This window comes from Dreissena polymorpha, chromosome 1 (assembly GCF_020536995.1).
Source record: "Dreissena polymorpha isolate Duluth1 chromosome 1, UMN_Dpol_1.0, whole genome shotgun sequence".
NCBI lineage: Eukaryota > Metazoa > Mollusca > Bivalvia > Myida > Dreissenidae > Dreissena > Dreissena polymorpha.
In genome coordinates, this window is record NC_068355.1 from 46419532 (window position 1) to 46440772 (window position 21241).

The 21241-nt window shown below is 34.5% G+C and overlaps 3 protein-coding genes across 11 annotated transcripts in view; 2 read left to right on the forward strand and 1 right to left on the reverse strand.

Moving 5' to 3' along the window:
- LOC127865071 (serine/threonine-protein kinase WNK1-like) overlaps window positions 1-5654 on the forward strand; it is a 78567-nt gene extending 72913 nt beyond the window's left edge. For all 7 annotated transcript variants that reach the window (XM_052404947.1, XM_052404942.1, XM_052404948.1 and 4 more), the window contains one exon: window positions 140-5654. In XM_052404947.1, coding sequence (XP_052260907.1) covers window positions 140-905 — 766 coding nt within the window. In that variant the 3' untranslated portion in view covers window positions 906-5654. The remainder of the gene's footprint in view (window positions 1-139) is intronic.
- LOC127865101 (tRNA-dihydrouridine(20a/20b) synthase [NAD(P)+]-like) lies at window positions 5230-18622 on the reverse strand. Of its 3 annotated transcripts, none has more exons than XM_052405000.1 (9): window positions 18512-18622; window positions 18069-18253; window positions 16197-16318; window positions 15512-15587; window positions 13955-13996; window positions 13141-13281; window positions 12194-12402; window positions 11512-11597; window positions 5230-9168 (listed from the first exon to the last, which is right to left on the reverse strand). In XM_052405000.1, the coding sequence occupies exons 2-9, from the start codon at window positions 18173-18175 to the stop codon at window positions 8992-8994; spliced, it is 960 nt and encodes a 319-aa protein (XP_052260960.1). In that variant the 5' UTR covers window positions 18176-18253; window positions 18512-18622; the 3' UTR covers window positions 5230-8991. The 3 variants fall into 3 exon arrangements, with proteins under 3 accessions (XP_052260960.1, XP_052260961.1, XP_052260959.1); XM_052405001.1 differs by having other exon boundaries at window positions 18492-18547; XM_052404999.1 differs by lacking the exon at window positions 18512-18622 and having other exon boundaries at window positions 18069-18309.
- The window catches only part of LOC127865083 (conserved oligomeric Golgi complex subunit 5-like), a 35550-nt gene continuing 32769 nt past the window's right edge, over window positions 18461-21241 (forward strand). The window contains exons 1-3 of the mRNA XM_052404976.1: window positions 18461-18616; window positions 19045-19184; window positions 21125-21182. Coding sequence (XP_052260936.1) covers window positions 18580-18616; window positions 19045-19184; window positions 21125-21182 — 235 coding nt within the window. The 5' untranslated portion in view covers window positions 18461-18579. The remainder of the gene's footprint in view (window positions 18617-19044; window positions 19185-21124; window positions 21183-21241) is intronic.

Here is a 21241-nt window from a genome sequence, read left to right on the forward strand (position 1 = left end):
TTTTTCATGTAAATGAAGTCTCTTCTTAGAGAAAATCAAGTTTAGGCTGACAGCACAGGCTAATCTGGGACAATACTTTGTGCACATGAATTAATCGATTTCTCAGAACGGGGCTCATATGTTGACATTTGTATTTCAGACAATCAAAGGAGCGAGAGGAGCTGCAGCAGCGCCACCAGACAGAGATGGAGGAGTTCCTGAAGTCAAAGGGCTACACAATCTCCCCCTCCCTCCTCCTCTCTGCAAATGCCATGGGCCCGCCCATTCTGAGCCCCCTCAACTTGACCAGCATCCCCAACCCCCCACCCCTGCCTGCCTCATTCATGTCCATACAGGTGCCTGGTGACAACTACCCGATATTCTCTGTGTCCGAGAGAGGGCCCTCCTCCAAAGGTGGGAGCACGGGCTCCTTCAATGAGGAGCTGGTCAAACGGTGGCAACTGTTTGCTGCCAAGTGCAACCCTCAGTTGGTCCAGGGAAGAAGCAACGATTTACGAGAAAGTCAGTCCGCGACATCAGTGACTGACTCTCTGGACACTAAGTGCAGTTCGTCAATTGTAGACGCTGTTCCACCCAGCAATGGTGTAATAGAAAATGTTGCTCAATCTACTGGCCAGTCTCAGATGCTATCGGAAGCAATAATGACAAATTCACAGTTCCTTGTGGCTGGTAACCCAATATGCTACTATACAATACCACCAATGCCAAACCTACCCACATTCACAACGTTAGGCACACCATTTACCAGGCAGCCAATTGAGTCTGGAACGGGTGGAGAAGCAGGACTTTTATCCGTCTCCAGTAATTTTGCGACCATGGTGCCTGTGACAAAAACAGTAGCTGCTCAAGATACGGTTATGGCCACCAGCACTGTGAAAATTGTTCCTTCAACAAAAAATACTTGAAGAACTAAGGAAATGTTCCATTTTGTTGCTGAGAAATACAAAAACACTACAAGTCTTTCATGGTCATTAAGCAATTTAAACTACTTGGAAATTAGCTATAGAACAAAACAATGCAAGTAGATACATGTAGTGTGAATGTGTGCAAATGTTGGTTTGATACTTTGTCTGATGTGTAAACGTTGAATAATGTAATTTTAAAATATGAAAAATGCAATTCAATGTAAAATCATCATAGTAGTAGTTTATAAATCAGTATAAAACATTTGACTTAAAAACCAATGTAAATAAGAATTTCCTCGAAAACTATCAATGTAACACTCTTTTAAATATTGCATATCAGTTTGTAAAAAGCATAGTTAAATAATGATGTGTTGCATTCACTGTCTGCGAAAATGCTATTGTGCTTGTTTTATTTCTGGTAGCAAAGTTCACTATCATGTTTAATGATCAATTATTACTCTAATCAAGCTCTGGTCGTGCCATCTCCTCTGTAATCACATGGTTGATGTTTCTATTTACTATTTATCATATTAATATTGCTACATGTATAAAGTCATGTATATGAATTTCAGTTATTGGGTATGTGTTGCAAGCAGTTATATTTATAATAGCCAATTTTGCTGTTAGACTTATTTCATATGTTCAATTGAAAAAAAAATGCCATTGCTTTTTTTCAAAATGTATAATGCTTTCAAAGTTACATTAAAAAATGTGTGAATGGATCTACTAAAATGGCTGCAACAGTAAAAATTGCAGGTTTTATATATTTAAAATGCAAGTTAAAGCTAGAAAGCCTTGAAGTCCTGTCATAGTGCAAATATTTCTTGTTGTTCTTTTCAGGTGTTTGTTTCTAATGACTGAAATATATACATTAGAAATAAGCTACCAGTTGAAACAGTTTAAAGGAAATGTAAAGAGGGTGCATTATATAAAGAGGATGTTTTGGATTGTTCTGAAACTTTATCAACCATTCTGCAAATATAATTGTGTCTTAATCTGTGAAAGCTGGTCATAATGCATGTGCATAAAGTGTTGTCCCAGATTAGCCTGTGCAGTCAGGGACGACACTTTTCGCATAAACTTGATTTTCGGTAAGGAGGGACTTGCTTGAAACTAAAAATACCATTAAAGCGGAAAGTGTCGTCCCTGATTAGCCTGTGCGGACTGCACAGGCTAATCTGGGACGACATTTTACGCACATGAATTAAGCCCAGTTTTCTCAGAACAAGACACAATTGTCCTGCTTATTCTGATATTCACAGTTGATCAATACATCATAATTATTAAATAAAAAAAAGAGACAAAAATATTGGTAATGCATTGTACATAGATGCATCTTTGGTAGATGATTTCATGTATTTGTATTCAAACCAAGTTTTAAAAACAAGTGTACTGTCATTTCGTAATATTTGTTTGAAGTGTACTTTTGTTTTATGGCAAAATCACTGTCAATTCAAAAAAACTATTCGCTAATTAGTAGTTTAGACAACTACTTTTCAAGTTTGCATTCTGTATTTATTATGAAACCTTTTGTTTGAATGAATCGTAGTTCAAATGGTCTGTATATAAGTATAGGCGTATGTTTTAAAGATTCCATGGTTTTCACCCATGTTACAGGACTTAAAATCCAAATTTAGGCTTTGCATAGGTTTTGGCATAGAAAAAATCCATTAAAAAAAACTTCAAGAAAGCTTTATATCCTCACTTGTTCAAAACATGTGCAACAGTTTTCTTTTATGCTACATTAATATGATGCACTGAATAATTTTCAATCAATAATAATAGGCTTGGTTGTGTCAAGGGTGAAATAATGAAGTCCAATTGAGTGTAAAAGTATTGTATCTGATTAAAGAAATACTGAGCAGATACATCATTTTGATGCTCAATCCTCAAAAAGTGTCCTGTGTAATTGAATGGCTGTACAGAGGTAGTGGTTATGTGCAATGTTACGTCTACCACCAAAGAGTCTGTGATGTTATGTTTTTTATTATGCCTTAAAATTATACTGCTTGATATGGGTCACCTCTTTGACCTGGTCCTGACAAGTTCGTGTGTACATTATTTTCCCTTTTGTTGAGCTCCTTTCTCATGCTTATTTTTCGTGAATTGGTAAACAAAACATTATTATGGAATTACATGTAATAGGTTTTCTTAATGGATTAAAAAGTTAAAAAGATGGTCATGTCACTTGACTGAAGACAACATTATTTGTTTAAGCACAGATATTGAAGAACACCAAGGATTCTTTTAATAAAAACATATTTTTTTTTAAATAGTTAACAATTATCATATAACAAAATTTGAAACATGCTGAATTGATACACTTTGTATGGCAACAAAAACATACCTTTCTGGAAAATTTCAAGTATATTAAAACTAAGACCTGTAATGGTTTTCATGCTCAATATACCCGTACAACATGTACATGTGAAATAAGAAATTTGACAAACACATACTTGGTACATGTGTTTTCAATATTTTTTCCTCATGCATTGCACAACTGTTGTTGCATTCATTGTTTTGACTGGTTCATATGTATAGCAATTCATGGTTCATTAAACAATTAGCTAATCACAAATGTGTTCATTTGATATGCTTGTTTTTATGTTTTGAAAGAAGAATTGGTAATTTTGTGTATTTTTTAATCAAATATAGATATTTGCAGTTGCAATATTGGGGATATGTTTTCTTTAATTTTAAGACCATACGAAAATGTTTTTGCATATTTCTAAAATTCATGTTGAAGTTATCCAAATGCATGTCTTTAATTAATGCCATATGATGTATAAAACAATTATTGGCCATTTGGGTATTATATGTATTTATTTTGGTTCCTAAATTATTTTTTAATGTAAACAGTTTAAGGGCAATATCCTTTTAATATTGCCAATTGAGTTATACATACCTGTAATGATTTTCCCTAACTGATAATGATTGGACCATTGAATATTTACTAATATGATGCACACCTTGTGTATAAACGTGACATGATCACTTTTTCGTAAATTTTTTAATAGTTTATTCAGGTTAAAGATTATGTACAAAGAACAGAATCAGTAAAATAATGTATTTACACACACAAAATACAAACTTTGCAATAATACGCAAATTCCATTACAATACTTTTTTTTTTCATTATCATATACCTGTAACCAGTCACTATTATAATACCAGTAAATGTTCATGTATTTCTGTGTATTCCTGATTTGAATCTGTCATTTGACCCATGTTGAATTCACTTCATTTCTGTTTTCATGAAATAAACATGCACAATCTTATGGGACCTCCCCCAGTATTGTTTAGTCTTTTTAAATGGTTTATGTATAGCCAAATGCCTTCATGGGGTATGTGTTTTCGTACTAACAGCTTCATATTGAAGTGTCAGGCAGTTGTATGGCCATGCTGGCTGTCAGCATGTTTGTTGTGCTCAGTGTGATTTTCTTGCAGTATTGTTATGATTTTGTGCTAATTTTATTTAAAAATTACTCTCTTAATCAGTGAGGGATTTTTGCAGTCTTTAAATGCTTATATTCTGCTTGTTGTCAAGAGAACTATACCTGTTTACTTACTTGTTTGGTTTTTCTGTACTTATGATGAATACACACGAGTGCCGCTCCAGGAAAACCGGGATTATTGCATGTCATAAAGTATCTCACAAGAGTCGCCTATGCAGTCTAATCAGGGAATACCCTTTCTGCTTTTTTGTGTGTAAAGGAAGTTTCACTTGATGAAAGTCCAGTCTTGGCGGAAAGTATCAGCCCAGATTAGCCTGTGAAGGTGATCTAGAACAACACTTTACTCACATGTTAAGCCCGCTTTTCCAAGAATGTTGTTCAAATATTTATGCAGCGCGGATTCCCAAAACATTGCATTTTACTAAGACTAATGTATATAATTGTTAACCCATTGACACTGATTGTGAAGAGGTTTGAACAACTGCTTAAGAGTCTTTGCTAGTATTACAACATATTTCCTTATTGTTTCAAAAGTAAAACTATTTAGGTAACATTTTAAAATTGCTTGCTTTTTGATGGCTTCAAAAAAATATTGGTGATGGAAAATAAAATAACACATTTTCCCTTCTTTTACTATTGTGGAAGCCTGATTAACAAACCTCAGAAACGTGTTGTTATTTGTGCAAGTTAAAATTTCACGATTATTGGAAAGTGCTGTTTATTTCTGTTGCATAAGACATGAACAATGGCAATTGTTTAACAAATAAGGAACAACAATATTTGAAGCTTTCGTTTTCACTCTTAAAACTTGCTGTTGGAAATGCCTTCAATTGGCATAATGCAATTCAAGGGGATTTTCAGTAAGAAGAAGACTATTTTCAAGTTGTACTTTGGTTTAATTCGGTATTCATTCCGGTTGACGCACATGCATTATTGGCAAAATGAAGGAGTTGCAACGCGTCTATAAGAACGAATATAGGTCACTTACCAGCACCTATTCTATTAAAACTTCAAATTTGTCTGAGCAATTATAATGTTTATATTGTTCTATTTATTTTAGCTAAGTCAGTTGTCATTGATACATGACCAGCTCTTCACTATATATTATTAATTGACAATTTAAAGCCAATATAATTTTCGATTCAGTCAGGATTTTATTGTGTTGAAGATCTGCAAATGTGATTTCAACTGAGATTGGTATTTATTCCAATATATGTATAAAACTGCAAATTCTTTTATTTCTTTATTTCAATAAACATTTAAAGCGCCTTTCACAAAGCGTGCCACAATTGGATTGGTTGTTTGTTGTTTTCTTAGCCCTTTTTGATACTTTCCCTGCATGTCCGTTATAATTATTTGCAGTGCTTGAAATACAGAAAAGCAGTGTTAAGTATTTCGGTGACAAAACACCATCTGAACACTGGACACTGAATTTCATAATTATTGAGAAGACTATGATACTGGCAGCAATAAAACAAGGAATGTGTTTGTCAGAAACACAATGCCCCCTATTGCGCCGTTTTGAAATAAAATTTCAATACATCATTTTGCAGGTTTAGAAATTATCTCCCTTTTAAAGCTTATTACTTCCCTTGGCTTGTAATTTATGACTTGACCTTGAAGGATGATTGACCTTTCACCACTCAAAATGTGCAGCTTCACGAGATACACATGCATGCCAAATATACAGTTGCTATCTTCAATATTGCAAAAGTTATGGCCAAAGTTAAAGTTTTCAGACGGACGCACAGACGGACAGTTCACCTGCTATATGCCACCCTACCGGGTGCATAATAAGTTCAAGAATGAAAATTTATTTCTTTGACAGGGTGTTCACAAGCAAAATTAATCCACATGTAACCATATATTGATTTTCTTTGTTGGCAAATGTATAATTGTTTTTTTAACCATATATTGATTTTCTGTGTAGGCTTATTAAAAAATTGTTAGGCATTGACTTCATTAAAGTCATGCACGTTTGGGGTAGTGGCATACATGTTTTACATACATGTTGTGTTTATTTGAGCTAACTTAAATTTAACACTTATTTTAAATTGAGAAAAATGGCTTGCCTAATACAAGTTATGCTTCAGACTTAATTAATTACAGGAAGTAACTCTTTTTTGGCATGCAACATTGACTGCTTAAGGACATATCCTAGCACTAGTAAGCCTTTGCAAAAATCCTGATTATCTGATTGGACGAAAAAAACTGACCCATAAAAATACTTATAAAATAATAACTTTTGTCATTTTAATGCATTTACTTTCCATGCATTTTGCTTTGGGTGGAAAAAAGAGATAGTAGGTTTTTCCAAAGTAATGTGCAATCCAAGACGAGTGTGCTTTCAATTTGGTATGCTTGGTTATTCTTTGACCTTTTACATCAAAATGTTTTGAAATGTGTAATACCAGTGCATGACACTTGTCAAATATAACAAGAGGGCCAATGGCCTAATCTGCACTCACCTCAGACCTAAAGGAAGTAAACTTTTCCAAGCTCATGGTTATTCTTCACTATAGCTATATAAGGCAACGTGCAATTCAGCCCCCAGAACCGCTTTCAAAATAAGGCAACCATTTTTAAACTCGACTCGGACATCATAACAACAAATGTTCTGAGCAAGTTTCATTATGATTGGGCACAAATTTTGACTTCTAGAGTGGTCACAAGTTTTTTACTAAAGCCACATACAGGGCTGTGAACAGCTGCTTCTATATTCCTGCCAATGCTCCTTGTTGCCTTATTAGCTCATCTGAGCTAAGGTCATATGTCAGTCAGTGCCTGAGTGAACTTTTTTCTAAGAACCTCCTCCTTTACCCCATAACCTGTTTTAACAAAATTTCACAGGAATGATCCTTTGATGACCCTCTTTCAAAGTTGTTAAAATCGTTACAGTCCATTGCATACTGGAGCTTAAAAAAGACTTAAAAATGAAAACTTCAAAAGTCTCTAAAACCACAAGGATAAGGGCTTTAATAGTTGGTGTGTACATGTATATTGTTTAGTGGTCCTCTACCAAGTTTTTTCAAATCATACCCTTGGATCAAACTGGATTCGCCATGATTTATATAGACGTGTATACCTAGTAAAAAAAACTTGAAAATCTATGAAACCAAAAGGTACAGGGGTTTGATATTTGTTGTGTAAATTTGTGTGGTGATCCAATACAAAGTTTGTTCAAATAATGCGCCTGGGGCCAATTTGCTAGGCCCTGGGGGTTACTCGTTTTCACTAAATGTAGCTAGTAAAAACTTAAATTCTATGAAACCGCAAGGCCTATAGGTAAGGTATTTTGTTTGTGATAATTAATAATTGGCTCTACCAAGTTTGCTTGAATCATGCTTTAATTGTACTAGGGTAAAAACTGGCAATGCCTAAGGGCAACAAGATTTATGTAGACATGTATATTGAATTACTTTTAAAATCTCTACAAACAATAGGGTCAGGTGTTTGATAAGTTTCACAATGTTTTACTATAGCCATAAAAAGAAAGCTGCTCCATCTCCTAGTGGATATGATTTTGAATGGACAGGAACAATTTTCAATCTCTGGAAAGATATAATTAAAAACAAACATTTCATGGAGACCTAAAGAGTATTCACACAGTTTTACTATAGCCCTATAAGGAAAGACGTTTTCAAAGAACCTGAACCATTTTTGAACTTGGCCACAAAATTATGCCAACAAAATGTTCTGAACAAGTTTCATGATGATTGGGCATAAAGTGACTTCCTTGAGTGTTCACGAGGTTTCAATGTAGCCATATAAGAGAAGATTAACCATTTCAATACTCGGCTTAAGTTTCATTAGAACAAATATTCTGAGCATGTTTCATGGTGATTGACCAAAAAAGTGTGTTTTTTAGAGGGTTCACAATCTTTTTCTTAACTTTTACCTAGTGACCTAGTTTTTTTTCCACTGGTTAAAAACTCAGTCCAGATATTTTGGGACACATATTCTAACCAAGTTTCATGAAGATTGGTAAAAAAAAACTGAGGCCTCTAGCCTGTTCACAAGGTAAATTATGATAATGGAGGATGAATGACAGATAAAAAGTGTTCACAAAAGTCACAATATGCAAGTTGTGCTCAGGCAAGCTAAAAATACTTCAGTGCTGGATGACCTATTTTGCCATAGGTTACAACAGTGAGCTTGACACTCCATCCTATAAAATGAAAATCAGTATGTTAGCAGTATACGACTAATCCATGGTGGGGACATCTGTTGCTCTTATCTATCCAATTGTGACAAATGCTTTGTACAAAGTCTTCAAATTGAACAGGATGTGTTGTTCTGTGAGATCTGGGACTATTTTACCTAATTCAATTTTATATTGTTCATTTTGATACATGAGCTTTATATATCTGTTCATATTTTATTGTTATCTTACTTTTCTACATGTTTCTATTCTTTGCAAATTTATATGGAAACTGTGATGCAAACAATCCAATTATGTTTCCAAGAATAAAAACTGTTGCAGAGAAGTGGTATGAAATTAATGTGTGTTGTAGGCATATCGTGAAACATTCTTCATGTCACACTCTGCCATTGATGTTTAATTAACTTCGCAAACTGAATATCACTTGGTCCGAAAATCTACTTCTGGCCTAGACACATGCACACCCACATCACCCATGGTCCAGCTGGCCAGTGTAGTTCTCTCGTAGATAGTCCAGTACTGCAGCTGTGCTTGGAAGGCTGTTGAAGATACGTCGTTCTGCCTTTGACATGATTCGCTCGCACATGTACATAAGGTGATGGTGAAATATGGAAAATGGGGTCCCATACTGCAATGCTATGGCAACCTATAATAACATTAAGTACAACATTATCAACTAAATGGAAAAATTCATGTTCATCTTTGATTTCACAGAAAAATAATGTTACAAGCTCATTAAAGGCATCGTGCATTCAAAATGACATTAAGATCATTGAAGTAGGGGTTTAGCCAGAAAAAATGGAGGTGGGGGGCTGAAAATGAACAGAGTGTCCGATGTTTAAATTTGGACATTGTTAGTGATTTAGATTTTTTTTAATTCAGTACTTATATTCAATCATTCTTTTAGATTCCTTCCATGACATATTTTAATGGTCTATTACAAAAATGAAAGGGAAGCATATTTTATTAAGTCAAGGCATACAAATGGAAGAGGGTGGGTACCCCTGGCATTTTGCTTTAGCTAATTATAAAAAGGATAGATTAAGATGGTATACATTTATTATTAAAGCAAACATCAGATGACCAATAGATGATATAAAACAGGTTCAAATAGAATCATAGCAACTGAAAAGTAATTTATCCCAGACAAATAAACCTAAATAAACAATTTTGTAACACATGTCAATATACCAGGTATGCAATTCTCCGCACTAACAAAACGCCTCAATTCTTATACAGTTATAAATACATGTAAAAATGTTCTTTCTGCAGTTCATGAACAAAACCCTCATTTATGATTATAGGAAATATAACATTATATTACCGTACATTCGCGGCCATAAGTCTACCTCGGCCATAAGTCGAGGGGTATAATGTGGCTAGAAAAACTTGGTTTTTTGCCTTGACTCTGCCATAAGTCGGGGGGTAAATTTCCTCAATATCTCGGACATGATTAAGTGAAGTTTAAGTCATGGTTCTGAGGGCTTTTGTACCGGCAGTTGACATTTTTTGGGATATTAATTATAAGAATATATTTTAAACGATACATTCAACGTTTCAATTACTAATTATCACGAAAAATATATTTTATTGTTCAAAATCATAATAACATATCATTCATTATTTCGAACTTAATATATATTTCACAAATTAAAATTATTATCCCATTTAATGTAATAACTTTCAGCGTTTATATTATGAGCAGATGTTTTTGTATTCAAATGTTAGTGCTATTGATGTGAAAATTCTGTAAAATCTTGAACGCAGAAATTCATTATATGGTCAAAATAATTGTAACTTGCTCTCAAATAATCAACAACGCTTTTGCCATTATGCGTGAAACACGTGAATTTACCAACACTCGCATCGCTCGCTATATTCGTAAATCACGAGATACCCGAGGAAAATTTTCTGCATTCTGGAAACCGTCTTATCTAATAATACTTAGCAGATAATCGAAAGTAATTGTGTATTTAATATGTCCAATTACACTTTTTAATAATCCAGGTGAGTGCGTAATATTATTATAATCAAACAATGAATGAAATCTTCACTCAGATAAGATCTATTTATTTACGAAACGATTATGCATTAATTGTGGGACAGTTTTGTGAATAAATCAACGAAACCACACCTTCATCCAATCAAAAAATATACCATGTGAAGTTGAACAATAGCGATTGGTTAAAGGCGTATCCAACGATCGAGTAATTTTTTTGATTGGTCAGAAGTAGTTTGTAGCAGAACTGTTGTGCATATCATTAACGGATAACTATTTTAGGCGTAACGCAATAAAGACAAATGATTGAAAGGATGCCAACACTACACTTTACACTTTGATTTTAGTCAAAGGCCGAGAAGCGATAATTGGTGGCATAAAGACACCTGCACCTGTTGACAGTTTGTATTTACACGGATTAACTTTAAATGGGTACAAGTGTCAGCAGTCGATTTTCTATTGTTCTTAGCAGACAACGGACGATGTATCGATAGACAAATTGCTATGTATAATTTTCGCCACTTTACTTTATGTCACAAATGTTTAATATTTTCGTAGTTAGTTTTACATGTTTTTATTTGGACTTATTACGAAGATTAATGAATTCAAAAACCAATGTAAACATGAGTATTTTGTTATCGGCGGACATTTAAGTAAAAGACGAGTCGGCCTTACCGTAAACAGTCATCATTCCTCCGCTTCGGAGATTTATTACTTTAAAAAAAAAACGGCACAGAAATATGTTTTTTTATTTTTATTTAGTACCTCATCCATAAGTCGAGTTGACTTTTAAAGTCAATTTTAGGAGCGTTTTTAGGTCGACTTATGGCCGCAAATTTACGGTATACATAAAACTATATTTTATAGAGTGTTAAAATATATGACTATTGGTGTAATATCATGCTCTAAAATTAATGAATTACAAGTAAATTAGAATGAAATTTCGATTAATACTGTTGTCTCCAATAATAGTAAGCCTGATTGTCTTACCCAGTCCTCCATGCACTGTAATGGAGTATTCTCCAAGCCTGTGAACATGGCTGGGTTCTGCAGCATGCCTCTAGCACTCATCACACCTGCACAGTATGTGGGTAACGTACAAATACAAGCACTGGTATGTAAAGATTTACAAGTACATAAGAACATAATATGAGCCATGTCATGCGAAAATGGGTCTTATGCCATATGCACTGCAGCCAGCATATCTCGAGATAAGCCTGCCCAATGGTGATGATTGGTGAGAGGTAAGCTGTCCACTATAAAGTCATGCAAGGTTTTGTTGTCTCATAAGTGGACATTGTAGCCCCTGTCCAGACTGCCCACATGCCAAGGCTGGTCAGCAGCTAGGCTGGCCGCATATGGTAAGTAGGTCAGATAAATATCTTATGGTGAAATACAACAACAACCTTCAACAACAAGCAAACAAGAGTGACTTGCAGGACAGGTCAGTCATTGTTTATTGCACACATAGGCGAATTGTACTGAACATGAGATTTTAAATTATTATAGCTCTCCACAACTTCACGTGGGAATTGTGAAACAGTACTGACTAATTTTAATAACTATGTGTGCCCAAATGTGTTAATACTCTGTTAGGTTCATGAACAATAACAAATTATAAAGCTAATTCAGAACTACACTATTTATGTGTTTAAAACTACACTTCTCATACCTTGAACACCCGTGAAAGTAGAAACACTATTAACATCCTCCATTGACTTGATGTCTCCATTAGCGACCACAGGTATACTGAGATTCTCTCGAATGAGTTTCACAGCTTCCAGGTTCACGGGCTGGTTTCTTTGCTCTTTCGTCCGTCCATGCACTGCAATCCAAGAAACTCCTGCAGCCTCCATAGTACGGCAATACTCAACTGTCTCCCTGGTAACGATTGCATTATTTGATAAAACAATTTGTATTTAACCCTTTACCCCTTAGATACGTATTTTGACACATTTGTAGTCACTTCGAAATTTAAATTTAATTAAAGACTTTTCTTACACTATTTAAGTCTAAAAGGGTTCATTTCCAACCCTTAGATACTGATGAGCAGCAAACAGCATAAAACCTGAATAGACTGCGAGTTACTCACAGGCTATTCTGGTTTTATGCTGTTTGCACATAGCCATTTTCACTTTGGTTCTGAGTGGGAAAGGGTTAATTTAAAAAAAATATATATATATCCTAAATCATATATCATAAAGGAATAGAAACAACAACAACATTATTTTTCTTTCAGATATGTGTAAGTGCCTGTTGCTTGCAGGCAAGCAGAAATTTCCAATGAACATGGACAAGTAAACATTGTTAATATTTCCTCCCTGTCTATATTATAACAATATTATCATGATTCCTTTACATTTCATGCAAGTTCGGATTACTTAACACAATTCTGAAATTAGTACAAAAACAATTACATATTATAACTGATGTATACAATTTCACTTTTCTGGCACGCAAATGTTAAAAGAACATACATTAAAACATAAACATACACAAAATATTCAACTCAGTTACATGGAAACACACACCAACCAACATAAATTCAATATAATTTATTAACAACATTGTATTTCTACACACCTCCTAATTCTGCCAAATTTATTCTTCCTGTCTCACCTGATGTCATCATGGATCCGGATCTTTATGGACACCGTGAAATCCAAACGGTCCACTCTGTTCCTTGCCTGCAGCACCATGTCCCTTACCAGGGCTGGTTTCTTGATCAGACATGCACCATAACCATCGGCCATTGCCCATCTGCAATTATACAAGTTTGTATTTTGTTTAATATACATTACATACACCAGTACATTTGTAAACTTTTATCAATTTTATAAAGCATGCAAAGCTCTCATGTATTTATTGTAAGGTACAGACATCAAAGTTGCTTGCTCTGTAAGTCATAACCATACATAGGTCAACAAAAAAAAGGAACAAAATGAGAATGAAATGCGATTTCATATCCTTAGTGCAGTGATAAAAATGAAGTATGTATTTTTTCCCTGTACTTTTTAAAGACATTATCTTAAAAAATGGGTACAAAGCTAAAATGACCCTTAAAAAACTTTGTTTTTGATGGAGCGCAGTAAACTGTCATGTCTATTTTCTGGTAAGAGCCAGTACTTCATGACCCTTCTGACGACCAATGGGAGCCGTTAGTCAGTTACCTCTCCCAAATACTCACTAGAAACAGGTAGTCCTTACAGTGTACTAAATCCTTATTTAATAAATGGTTCTCATTTAATAATAATATCTTTGTAATTTAAAAAATGATAAGATTGTGAACTTGGATAGTGCTTTCCAAAGATACTGCTTCTCAAGTGTCCATATCTGCCTGTAATACTCGAAAGAGCAGTTGGCAGTAAACAGAGATAGATAAATTTTGTATAAAAATTTCAACCACTTGCCATTATTCCAGATATAAACCAACCTTTGTGGACAGCCACAATTGAGATCAACACCATCTGCATACCTATAATAAATGTATCAAAAATATACAACTTGTATAGCTTGCCAACTGTTACCTGTCAATGGCCTATATGCAAGAATATATTTAAGCGAGTATATATGATCTTATAACATATTTTCAAAACCAAAAAAACTTTAATGAATAAAAACTAGAATACAAGTGTAGAAGAAGTAGTACCAGAAAATAAATGATAGAAGAGTTTGATTTTTCAATTGCACACCAGAAAAAATTTCATGTTAACTAGACATTTACACTGATAGCATATCCCTATTGGCCGGTGTAAATTTGTTCAAATGACACACAGACTCAATTATGGATCAATTTTGGATCCGTTACAAATACAAGTAAAAGTGTCGGTATGAGCGTTAACTTGTTAATGATAAATTTCATTGAAGAAAAAAATAATTATTTGATAGTATTGTATAAATGTTGTTGGTTAATTGTATATAATATTCCTCGTTCATATTCATATGTTGGATTAAAATTGCAAGACCACAAAACAAATGTTAAAGGGATCTTTTCACGCTTTGGTAAATTGACAAAATTGAAAAAAGTTCTTTCAGATTCGCGAATTTTCGTTTTAGTTATGATATTTGTGAGGAAACAGTAATACTGAACATTTACAATGCTCTAATATAGCCAGTATACGCATCTTTTGACGATTTTAAAACCTAAAAATTATAAAGCGTTGCAACGCGAAACGATTGAATAATTTGGAGAGTTCTGTTTTTGTCGTTAAATTTTGTGAAACTACGAAGATTGCTTATATAAGGTATAAAATACGTCAAGAATGTGTACTCGGCGGAATAGCTCAGTAGGCTAAAGCGTTTTTACTTCAGGACACTCGCAGGACTCCAGGGGTCACTGGTTCGAAACCTGCTCCGGGCAATGTTCTTTTCCTTTTTTAAATTTTATTCTTGATTTTTTACTGGAGCTTTTACGATCCAATGTTTACATTTATCAATATAAAGCATTTAATGAATAAGTTTTAAAATGCCAAAATCTGTGAAAAGGCCCCTTTAACACTGAAATCCTATGTATTTTATTAAAAGTTCTGTAAAAATAATACCTCAGTTTTTTTAACTGGAATCTGGGTAAAGGATTAGCAGAATACCTTAATACTAAATTACTGTTTTGTAAGTCAACTTCCTCGTGAAATACAGGTTCAAACAAAACAGTATAAATATAGGACACAATTCAATCATGTGAATTTTGCTATTAGAGTTCACAAGTAGTAGTGTAAGGTCAATTTTTGGCTTATAAGCTGCAAAGTTACACTTAATGAATGCTTATTTAAAAGTTTTGCTGAAAAATATAACTGAACAAAATTTGCCAACACTCAAAAGGTTATGTTATTGTAAGATATTTAACATTGTAAAAATGCTGCATGTTAGGACAACACTTTCCCCATAGACCAGATTGTCCTTTAGAAAATACTTCTTTTAAACTTAAAATTCAATTAACGCCAAAAAAGACTGATTTGTATTGGTATTTCTATTCACAATACAAAGTACATACGGTGATACAATTCCTGCAGCATTCCCAAAGTCAACATCATTGTGAGCAGCAAACTGGACTATCAAGGGACGATCCTCTGAAAGATAAGTAACACACATAACATAATGTAAGCTTAATTGTGTGCAATGCCATAGATATATGGAGACTTCTTCAAAGGTTGAATTACTTTGAGCATTTTTGAAAAGGGTCATCCTGATGCTCCGCTATTGATGCAACTCACAACCGCTACGCTGAGGTGCAAGGTCAACATTGTTACTAAGTGTACAACAACCACCGCTTTTTAACCCTTTACCGCTTAGATACATATTTTCAAGCATTTGTAATCCCTCAGAAAGTTTAATTTTATTACAGGCCTTTCTTTCTAGATCCAAGTTTTAAATGTTTGAGCTCCAACCCTTACATACTGATGAGCAGCAAACAGCATAAAACTTGAACAGACTGTGAGTTACTTGCAGACTGTTCTGGTTTTATGCTGTTTGCACATAGTCATTTTCACTTTGCTTGAGTGGGAAAGGTTTAAGCAAATTACCCCTTTATGAAAGCAGTTACAATAATGTGTATAACTATAAAAACAATCTGACCAAGTTTAGAAGAGTGACATAATTACAAACATTATTATGTTTGCAATCATGTCACTGTTCTAAACTTGGTCAGATTGTGTTATTGAATGAACGCAAATGGTTACCTCTGCATGTGGTAAACTCACTGTCCCGTGCTTTCAATGACGCCACAAAAGAGTTGGCGATGATCATAGGAGTGAAGGCGAGGTCACAACCATACTGGCGCACCAGCATGCGAAATGGCAGTCTGCAGTAGTCCAAATTGCACGTGCAGGATATTGTTACAAATACTTTTGATCTAAACTGGTGCCTAATTCCAATTCCAATAATGTCCTAAATTAGCCTGCCAACCTAAATTAGCATTTCAATAACTGTTTGTTTGTTTTTAAAATAAAATCATTATCAATACAGATTATTTCAGTTAACAACACTGATATTTTTTCTTAATCACAGGCATCTATTTCAATTTTAACACCCTTTTTATCCATACAGCCCCCATTATGTATAAACATGGAAATCTATGTATTATGTTTGTGCATATGCAAATTTGAATACCAGAATATGTACATGATCGATGGATTCATCATGTTATATCAGGGACCTATATTAGTATAGGTCCCTGGTTATATGCATACAGTTTTATTGTAATTCAACACTTTTCTTAATTACACGTCCATAAGGAAAATTGCTAATCACACTTACACTCCATACTTTACGTTTTTATAAATCAATTAATATCACAGCTTTAAAATATCACATAACTTATTTCCTTTACATAGGGTATCAATTTATGATTAACTAGAAATGGCGCGGCAGAGGCCGACGCGTATCCCCACGCCGCATGTTTGACCCAAGGGCGCCCCAGGGTTGATCATGGGGCCATGCATAGTTGAGATTGACTGTATTGTCATAAGAGAAGTTCAGTATCAATTAGAAGTGAATGGGTGTAAAAATAAAGAAGTTATAGTAAAAGGCAATTTTGGGAGGGTGTGGCCTATGTGGGCGGGGTGCCCCAGGGTTGGTAATAGGGCCATGCATAGTTGAGATTGACCGTATTGTCATAAGAGAGGTTCAGTATCAATTTGAAGTGAATCAGTGTATTAATGAAGAAATTATAGTAAAAGGCAATTTTGGGCGGGTGTGGTCTATGTGGGCGTGGCGCCCCAGGGTTGGCAACGGGGCCATGCATAGTTGAGTTTGACCGTTTTGTCATAAGAGAGGTTCAGTATCAATTTGAAGTGAATCAGTGTAGAAATGAAGAAGTTAATGTAAAATAACCTAAAAATTTTTTATAGTAAATGGAATTTTTTGGTGGGTGTGGCCTATGTGGGCGGGCGCCCCAGGGTTGGGATTGGGGCCATGCATAGTTGAGATTGACCCTAATGTCATAACAAAAGTTCAGTATCAATTTGAAGTGAATCCGTGTAGAAATGAAAAAATTATAGTAAATGGAAATTTTTGGTGGGTGTGGCCTATGTGGGCGGGGCGCCCCAGGGTTGGGAATGGGGCCATGCATGGTTGAGATTAACCGTATTGTCATAAGAGAGGTCCAGTATCAATTTGAAGTAAATCGGTGTAGAAATAAAGAAGTAAATGTAAAATAACCTAAAAAAATGAGTGATAATTTCTGACGCGGCCCAATCCCAACCGCTATAACTTTTGACCCAGGGGTCAGATCAAAATTCCAAATAGTGCAGGGTCGCACATATGCTCATAGCTACCATGTGTGTAAGTTTCAAGGTTCTAGTGCTTTTAGTGTAGGAGGAGATAGTGGCCAGGACGGACGGACAGACAGACGGACGGACGGACAGACGGACGGACGGACGGACGGCGGAGATAACCACAATATCCCCACCTTTTTTTCAAAAAGCGTGGGGATAATAAATTTTTAAATTAACTATCTTGGAGACAGCCAGAAGTATAATGCATATAAACTTTTACTTTTCGGAGTGTGGGGATAAAAATTAGTGACACTTATAAGGTTATGAATTACTCACTTTGAATATCGTACCATAGGTGCACAAACTTTCACAACTTCTTTTTCACTAAAAAGCTCTAAAGGTCTTTTCCAATTAAAGATATCAGTGTCTTCATTGCTTGCCATTTTTCTGTCTTTAACAGTTTATTCAGTTATATCAAGTTTGTTTGGGATTGTGTTTACATATTATAATCTTACTTTTGTCTACAACCAAATGTATAACAATGTACAGGATATATTATGCTTGGTGTTCTTCACTGCCTAGTGTGAAGAAAACAGTAGGCTAATATATTAAAATCAATCATATGAAAATTTAATTTTAATGACCATGTTGAGATAATGAAATAATGTTACTAATTATATATTTTATGTTTTACACGATAATATGTCCTTATAGTATTCACAGATAAACACTGACATAAAAAATAAACAGGATAATAACTAATGTATCTTCTCCATTACCAAATGGTTCGAACGGATATGTTTACAAATGATATTGAACGTGCGAACGTGTACCCGGAAGTGTAAACATGGAAGACGGTATACTTTCAATCATAGAAAACGACGGTAAGTAAACAATGGAATGCAACAAGCCAACAATGATTAATGTATTGATGTTGCATTATAAGATGCAATTGTTATCCTTTTTAAGATTTGTTTACAATATCTGAAAGCGATAAAAAGTTATGCTTTAAATATGTTCGGATAAAATATTTTCGGATAAATCTTTATGTATGGTTATTTAATGTTGACATTTCTTTTGAATATGACTGGTAGACACTCAAACATAAAAATATATCATCTTGCTGTATATAATTAAATTATAAATATTAAACAGCAACTAAATGACAAATATTAAACAGCAATACAGTGATAAATTGCTCAGTAAATATCTTGCTTCAACATACTGTTAATATGCTGGTTTGCTATAAAAACTATTATTGTTTTAAATCAAGTTAAGACATTTTTAAGTTACTGTAACAAATATCTTTCAGAAATTTTCTCTAAGTTTTTAAAAGAAGCGTTTGATGTCAAGTCTCACGCAAATCAAGCAATACAGAGAGGCGCCATCACAGACCAGCTAGCAAAGCTTGCAGAGGGAATTGGGCTGTTGGACAAGGAGATACACTCTCAGGTTTGTGCAGAAGAGAGGTAAAATTCTGCTTGCCCCTTGAATTTGCTGCCTAAATTTGGTCAGGGGTAGTAACATATCCAAAGTACTGTTCAGCACAGTTAGTGCTTTTAATCACTGTTTGCCTTTTTAGTGTCCTAATTTAGCTCGTTACCTCTCTATAGGCTGTATTTTTCTTTCAGTCTTGATGAAACTTGGTCGAAATATTGATCTAAGCAATATTTTTGCCATATCTAGTTCAGGTGCATCCAAACACTAAGTCACCAGGTCAAATCTTAGAAAACCTTGTTATCACTCTAGGGGCCACAATTATGTCACTCAAACTTAAAGGGGCCTTTTCACAGGTTTTGGCATGTTTTACAGTTTGTCATTAAATGCTTTATATTGAAAAATGTAAACATTGGATCTAAAAAGCTCCAGTGAAAAATAAAGAATAAAATTTAAAAAAGGGAAAAAAAGTAGCCCGCAGCAGGGCTCGAACCAGTGAACCCCGGAGTCCTGGAGAAAAAACCAATTAGACCGCTCGGCCATTCTGCCAAGTATGTATGAGAGACGTATTTTATACTTTATATAAGCAATCTTCGTAGTTTCACTAAATTAAACGACAACAGAACTCTCCAAATTATTCAATCGTCTCGCGTTGCAACGCTTTATAATTTTCAGGTTTTTAAATCGTTAAAAGATGCATATAATGGCTATATTAGACCATGGTAAATGTTCAGTATTACTGTTTCCTCACAAATATCATAACTAAAATGAAAATTTGTGAATCTGAATCAACTTTTTTCAATTTTGTCAATTTACCAAAACGTCAAAAGATCCCTTTAATGAAACTTGGTCAGAGTTATCTGAACAATATCTAGGTTGAGTTTAAAACTATGCCATGTTTGTCTTTAATTAGTTGAATCTTGAAAAAAAATTGTTACCACTTCAGAAGCTTTATTCATGACGTAATCTTGGTTATTTGGAAATTTTCTTGGCTAAATATGGATCTGGATCACCTGTGACCAAAAACTAGGTAACTAGATCAACTTTAAAAAAATAGCTTGTTTACACTACAATTATGACTCAATCTAGATGAAACTTACCGGTTGTCAAAATGTTTATTTAGAATATTGGTCATGTGCATTGAAAAACAGGGTCACCCGCTAAACTCTTTAAAAATGTTACCACTAATAAAGACTTATTACTGTTTCCTTACTTCTTCAAAGGTCACAGTCACTTATACTTGTCAAAATTCAAATTTGGTCATAAAACAGCTTGGGAATTCCTGTCTTCGTTATGTATTGATGGATTGTGAAATAACACTGCTGAATCCATCAGAAGCCAGCAGTTTCTTGTAAAACTTGTCTCACTACCTCAAATGTCAATGTCACATTTCAAAGATCAGATTTTGCCATAAAACAGCTTATTCAGACTGTAACTTTGTCATTCTTCATGCAATTTTATGCAAACTTACCTCTAATATCAACCATAAGGACACTGGATTTAGTGTGCACAACATGTCTCCTTACTTCAAAGGTCAAGGTCACACTTATGTGTAAAGGCTATAAAACAGCTTGTTCGGGCTTTAAGTTTATCATTCAATTTTAAGACAACTAACAATGAATGGCTATCATTAGGAGACCTAGTGTCACATGTATAACATGGCTTATAACCTCAAAGATCGAGGTCACACTTAAAGGTCAAAAAAGGAATTGAGCCATAAAGAGTCTGTGTTGGATATGAGGGAAAATTAACACAAGCTCATCCTTGCCTTATAGGAATTTCCTGTTCATTGAAGTCTATCCTATTGTTCTTACTGAGTTTGTGCCTTCTAAGTATCAGGTCATATCTTCAATAGGTTGTGCCAGTGAACATAGGTTTAGGCTTTAAGGCCATCATGACCCTAATGTACTAGAATTATGACTATTTTAGTTTTTAATTTGTTTACACATTTTCAGATTGTTGCTCACCATGAAGACCTGTTGTCTCAAGCGACTGGAGTGGAAACATTGGAAGGTAAACACGTGCTTCTGTTGTGATGTTGTATGCAAAATCTATTTGTTTTGCATTTTGAG